The sequence below is a fragment of the Olea europaea genome, chromosome 15, assembly GCF_002742605.1.
Source record: "Olea europaea var. sylvestris chromosome 15, O_europaea_v1, whole genome shotgun sequence".
NCBI lineage: Eukaryota > Viridiplantae > Streptophyta > Magnoliopsida > Lamiales > Oleaceae > Olea > Olea europaea.
Window position 1 is genome coordinate 27,408,699 of NC_036251.1, and position 7,027 is coordinate 27,415,725.

Genomic DNA, 7,027 nt, shown 5'->3' on the forward strand with positions numbered 1-7,027 from the left:
TTTCATTCAATAAGCTTATATTACTGCTAGCGAGTAGAATATCATCAACATATAATACCAAGAAGATATATTTACTCCCACTGAACTTATGATATACACAGTCATCAACAACATTTGCCTCAAAACGTTACGAGGTAATGATTTGATGGAACTTGTGATACCATTGACGGGAAGCTTGTTTGAGACCGTAGATGGATTTCTTCAACTTACAAACCATAGACTTTGGATCTCCTGATATAAAGTTTTCTGGTCGTATCATGTAAATTGTCTCATCAATGTCTCCATTAAGAAACACAGCCTTGACATCCATCTGATGTAGCTCTAGATCAAAATGAGCCACTAGTGTCATTATTGTTCTAAAAGAGTCTTTCGAAGATACTAGAGAGAAAGTCTCTTTGTAGTCTATGCCTTCCTTTTGAGTAAAGCCTTTAGCGACTAGACGAGCTATATATCTCTTGACATTGCCTCTTGAATCTCTCTTGGTTTTAAATATCCACTTACAACCAATGGGCTTCACACCTTTAGGCAACTCGACGAGATCCCAAATGTCATTGTCTTTCATAGACTTTATCTCATCTTTCATGACATCAATCTACTTCTAAGAGTTAGAACTGCGCATGGCCTGATGGAAGTTGATTGGGTCATCCTCCGTTAAACCAACGCCATCCTCATGTTCTTGAAGAAAGATGATATAATCATCTGGAATCGCATTTCTTCTCTCTCTAGTGGATCTCCTTAATGGCACTTCTTGAGGTTGTTGAGTTTGTTCTATAGGTGGTGCTTGAGGAAAAATCTCATTGTTGCCTTGGTCTGAAACAATGTCAGGGATAGGAGCTTGAACATTGTCATCTATTGCCAGAACCGTGTCTTGAACAACAATAGGTACAGAGACATGATTGCTGTCAATAACATATTCTTCTTCTAAGACAACGTTCTTTATGTTTCCTTCCTCTCCAAACTCAATATCCTCAAGGAATCTCGCATTTTTCGTTTCAAAGAAGGATCTTGATGTGGGATCGTAAAACTTATAGCCCCGAGAGCGTTCAGCGTAACCAACGAAATAGCAGCTAACCGTCCTTGAGTCCAATTTTCTTTCATGTGGCCTATAAAGCCATGCCTCAGCTGGAAAACCCCAAAAGTGCAAGTGCTTAATGCTAGGATTCTTGCCTGTCCACAGCTCATAGGGGTTTTTGGCAACTGCCTTGCTTGGTACCCTATTAAGGATTTACACTGCGGTCTTCAAAGCTTCTCCCCAAAATGACTCTGGCAAGGAGAAATGACTCATCATACTCCTTATCATATCCTTAAGAGTTTGATTTCGTCGCTCTGCAACACCATTCATGCTGGGTTTGCCCGGCATGGTGTATTGCAGAACAATTCCACACTCATTGAGGAAAATAGCGAAGGGTCCTGGACGTTGTTCTCCTGATCCATCATACCTTCCATAGTATTCACCACCACGGTCATATTTGATAGCCTTTATTTTCTTTCCAAGTTGAAGTTCAACTTTAGCTTTGAAAGACTTGAAAACGTCCAGGGATTGAGACTTCTCGTGTATTAAATATAGGTAACCGAATTTAGAGTAATCGTCTATGAATGTAATGAAGTATTGTTGTTCATTCCAAGAAGCCGTAGGAAATGGGCCTTCGATAAGTAGCTAAGAGAAAAATGAAGATGTCATACGCGTAAGAGTAAGCAGTCATTCTAAATTCTCGATGCGAAGAAAGGCCCTATCCTAGTTTCCTTTGTTTGATTTTTGGTCCTACCTGTAAGGCCGAATCACGAGTAGAAAGAGAACTTGTTGATGATGAGGGAGAGGAAGGGGGGAAAATCTTCCTCCCCCGGCAAAGCAGTTCCGTTTGACTGTCCAACCGACTGAGATGCCTAAGCCCATATCAGTATGTATCAGTTCTAAGACGTCTATAGCTCTCTCGGCACCTAATTTTCTCATGTTTGTTCTTTTCCCCTTGATGTACTCAACACAAACTTGAAAGTTTGTTAAATCTAGGGGTTTAAGAATTCCACCCGACACAAGCCTCTGAACTCTCTGCTTAGAGATATGACCTAAACGCTTGTGCCATAAAGTGGCAGAATTCTCACTTAATTTTCGCTTTGTACCACGTGAACTTGTTTGCAGTATTTCGTTATAGGAACTAATAATATCAAGTATATACAGATTATCAATCATATAACCGGAACCAACAAAATTTGAATTTTGATAGAGACTAACGTTATTATTTCCAAATGAACAAGAAAATCCTGATTTGTCGAAACTAGAAATAGAAATTAAATTCCGTCTAAAGGAAGGTGCAACAAATGTCTCAAACAAATCCAAATAAAACCCAATTTTTAATTGTAACTGCCATCGCCCACAAAGATAAATCTTTCTGAATCGCTTGGTGGTCTCCATAGGCAATCCTGCATGGACATACTTATGTGAGTAGTAGCACTAGAATCTACCCACCAAGTATTCTTAGGTACAGAAGCTAAATTAACTTCAGAACAAACTAAAGTTAGAAGCATACCCTTCTTTACTCACCAGATAGCGTACCTGGGACACTCCTTCTTCATGTGTCCCAACTTCTTGCAGAACTAGCAGGTAAACTCCTTATCCTGCTTCTTTTGCTTCTTCTGCTGAGAAGTTCCTTCCACAGCATCCTTAGCTCTCTTCTTTTTCTTGTTCTAAGAGGTTGAGGCCAAGTGAGCACTCTCAGTCTTATCACGCTGCTACCTCTCTTCTTCTTGCACACAGTGAGATATAAGCTCATATAGGGACCATTTGTCATTCTGAATGTTATAACTCACTTTGAATTGCCCAAAGTGCGTAGGAAGAGAGATCAAAATCAAGTGCACGAACAAGTCATCAGACAGCTCCAACTTAAGCGACTTAAGTTTTGATGCGAGATGAGACATCTCCATGATGTACTCCCTTATATTCCCTTTGTCCTTATACTTTATGGAAACGAGTTTAGCCAAAAGGTTACTCGCCTCCGATTTTTCATTTTTGGCAAAGTATTGCTCAATTTCTTCAAGCAACTTCTTGGCACTCTCACTCTCAATAATAGAGCCCCGAAATGCTTCCGGAATGGAACGTTTCATGATCATCAAGCACATTCGGTCAGAGCGATCCCACCTTTCAATTTTACCCTCGTTTGGGTTTTCCAGAGTAGAAATGGGTCAATCCGAACGAAGTGCAAGATCCAAATCCATACAGCCGAGGACAATTTCCACGGCTTCTTTCCAAAACTTAAAGTTTGTCCCGCTCAGCATTGGGATGTTGCTGACTTGAGTAGAGAAGTTCGCAGCATTAACAACAGAAACTGTATATAGAACAAAATAAACAACCATGTCAAATAAGAAAATTAAGACATGCACAAATAATTTAGATTTCGGGGTCCATCTCAAGATACCTAGTACAATATTAATTCATAGTTTTTGGACAGAGAAATTAACTATAAGTGGTACTCTTGGTGCAACGATCAAACATTGACAATCAATTCTGTCAAATAATAGCCTTTCTTTGGACCGACTATTATTCACATGAAATGTCTTTATAATTGTCACACATTTATCATCGCAGGCACGTTGTTATTTAGCCAAACTGTGTCTTCCTTTGGGCCGAGTATAATTCGCATAAATAACTCCGTACAAAACATCTATGTATTTTCAATTAAATCAATCTACACAACAGGGGTTACTTTGGCAACATGTTGCTTTAATCAATTCAATTGAATTTACTAGACATCCAAAGGAATAATCAAAGCCAAAGTTCTGAATTTATTTTAAACCTTAAAAATTGGATTCAGAAATGGTCTGACAACCTGAATCCATTTTCTCCTGTCAATAATTGTTTCCAATTCCTTCATCACAGTAAAAAATGTAATTGTTCTTAATTAATATGGAAGAACATGTTCTGTATCCATTAAAATAAATAAAAGGTCAAACAAAGTGGCCGATCCAAAATCCAAATGATAATCAGCCCAAAAATCTAAGACTGGCAGAATCTGGATCCACAATGAAAAGTGATAGATTATTACAAATTTACACGCCAAAAAATTGTGCTGCCATACAAAAAAACACTATTGCACACATCATATACTATTCAGTATTCAACATTGAATCCATCATCAGAGACAATGGTCGAAAATTGCAGATGAATCCTTTATACAATCAAGATGCTATATCCATTATGCAATTGTAAAAGAAAAGTTATGTCCTCAATCCATTAAAGTAAAAAAATTGTGGCTGTAGCCAAAAAGCAATTGAAATTCTGAATCTGCATCCATTAAAAGAAAGATCCAAAATGGCAAATGCCTAAAAGGCAGATGAAATTATGCTCCCAAAAAATTTAAAACGAACAAGGACTGAATTTGAAAAATAATACTTTAACTGTGCCAAAAAAATTTGAAACCCGATTCTGCCTGAATGCATCGACCAACAATTATTGAATCAAATTTTGATCTGAAGATCAACCTCAATTATTCTTAAACTTAATAATTCATGGAATTTCACAAAATCCAAATTATTCTATTCGAAAATAAGTCCAAACATCATACGAATAGAACATGCACAAATCCTAATAATCTAGCAAATGATGACCGCTCTGATACCACTTGTTAGTAAATTCAAATTAGATCCAAATATCTTAGATAAAAAATAACTCAAATCCTAGTATCAACATCATGCCAGATTATTAGGATTTATAAATTCGGATTATATACCTGTATCCATTATGAACGATTGTCTACTGTTGCAAAATTACTGCGACAATCGACCACCTACTTATGAATCCAAATGAAGAGGGTGGTTTTGTGATCTTCCTCAACCAAATCGCCTTATTCCTCAATGCGACCGTGATTTCTCTTCTTGATGGGGAGAAGGGAAAAAGTGTGTGATTTGATATATTGGAAACCATAACCGAAATAACCTTTATATACTGCTTAATTAAGGTTTCAATTATCCCTCAATTAGAGCAATATTGGCCGGTATCGACTCAATTAGCCCACATTAATTTGAGAAGTCTATGAGCATACCAAAATAGACCACTTGATTTTTGCCCATTATATTAAATAGTTAATATAATTGTATTAATATGTTGCCATATTAAGTCATGTAAGAATCAATGAAATATATCATACATGAATTTGATACAAATGAGATTTTTTAAACTCGAAATGTCAGTATTTCTGCCTGCCTTCACCTGAGAATACTGCGACTGGTGACAAGTGCACTGTTAAAGCTGATGTAAATTGATGCAGCTTCCTGAACGGTGATGACCCTGACCATGAACTGAGTCCACTTGACACTGCTGTTGTTGGGTCCCCATGCCAGTATTTGGACCTGAACTGCATGCATTATCACATTTATTGAATGTCAAAGTAGACTCTCTATGGGTAGGTAAATGGGAATTTCCTTCAAAACAAACAATATGACGTTGACTCTACAAAGATTGTAAATTGGATGGGATAAAAGGACAGAGATTTTTTCACAATAGCTTTACATTTACGAAAAGTATATGTTGCACAGAAACAATGGTCATAAAAAATTCACCACATGAAATTCTCGGTTTAAGCTCATCAATATCAAGATCAAAAGATTGACTAAAAATGCAACTTGAAATGTTGAAGTATATCAAACGAGTGATTCCACACTTCGTCCAGATATGAAGGAGGGAGCATCAAGTAAATGTACAAAGACCATGGGTAGCTACGAGCAAATCTCTTTATTCCATTATAATTTATTTTTTCACTGAACAGATTCAAAATGTAAATGGACTTTCAATGATGACAGATGTCTGCTGTCTCCGAGGATCCACTAACACAAACCAATAGTCAAGAGACATAACCGATAGTTTGACAGTCAAAATAAAATAAAGCCCTTGAGTTTTGGCCAGGAACTGCAAAAAGCTTGCACGTCGCAATAGTGCCAATGTGCAACTTATAAGCCAAAAAATAGGAATGCATTTGCAAATAAAAGCAATTGCAACCAACAGTAATGAACCTGGTCTGGTAAGATGAATATACTTGATGTTGGAGGAAAACTGTATACAAACTGATGACACCGTGGCCGTTTAAATTGCATAACTGAAACTCCTCCATTTCCTCTCTTTCTTTTCATTTATACATTTCTGTTCATCTATTGAGGAGTAGATCCTACGTACACATGCATACTGTTACGCCTCGATTATTCGCGGCTCGATACCGAAGCACCACCAAGGCCGAGATCAAGTAGACCCTACGCAGCACCATTTACTCCGACCTGAAAACGACCCTCCCGAAACTTCTCCAAAGTGATATATCGATTCCTACTACTGATCTGCCGAAGCATCTCACCTCCGAGATCGAGATCAAGTGGACCCCGGTTAGAAGATCCGCCGCCAATTTAAGATTTGTCCTGCACCTAAGGCTTAAATTGATTTGACGTCTCCATAAGGCTATTTGATGTGACTTATCAACTTTATGTCAATTCAACTCGGGGGAAACAAACTGTCTGCCCACTCTACAAGCGCGACTGATTGACGCCTATGAGCAGACGCTTCATACCGTCAGATGTACACACGCGTTCCACATCCAGTGGTTCATGCCACCTATAAATACCCAAGATTTGGCAAGAGGCAAAGGTAATGAAGCTCTCAATACATAGCATTCCATAACAAGTTTATATATTCTCCTACCCCTTTATTGATTGATTTGTGTAGTCCCTGGACACTGTTCCGACCACCTAAACTTGACTTGACCGTCGGAGTGTATACGGCCGCCACCACTCCCGTCGGTCCCGGCCGTGTGCGCCTGACCGTTTGTTCATTTCGCAGGGAGGAATACGTGGAGTAGCTATAAGTTGGCCACGTGGAGGAGCCATTTTTGGAGGTCAACAGTTTGGCGCCGTCTGTAGGAAGCTCACTCCCCATTTGAAGTTTTGCGTTCCCCATCGGAGAAGACGCCGAAAAACCGGCGACTGACCCTGAAAAGGGGGCATTCTTGAAAAAGAACAAAGTCGAATTACGATCCAAGTTCTTACTACCCTTGAA

General features: G+C 38.6%; 1 protein-coding gene across 1 annotated transcript; it reads right to left on the reverse strand.

The window, feature by feature from the left end:
- Positions 1 to 2,592: 2,592 nt before the first annotated feature.
- On the reverse strand, positions 2,593 to 3,114 carry LOC111411491. The gene is made up of 2 exons (XM_023042014.1): positions 2,806 to 3,114; positions 2,593 to 2,682 (listed from the first exon to the last, which is right to left on the reverse strand). Exons 1-2 carry the CDS (start codon positions 3,112 to 3,114, stop codon positions 2,593 to 2,595), a joined length of 399 nt encoding a protein of 132 aa, XP_022897782.1.
- Positions 3,115 to 7,027: the final 3,913 nt, after the last annotated feature.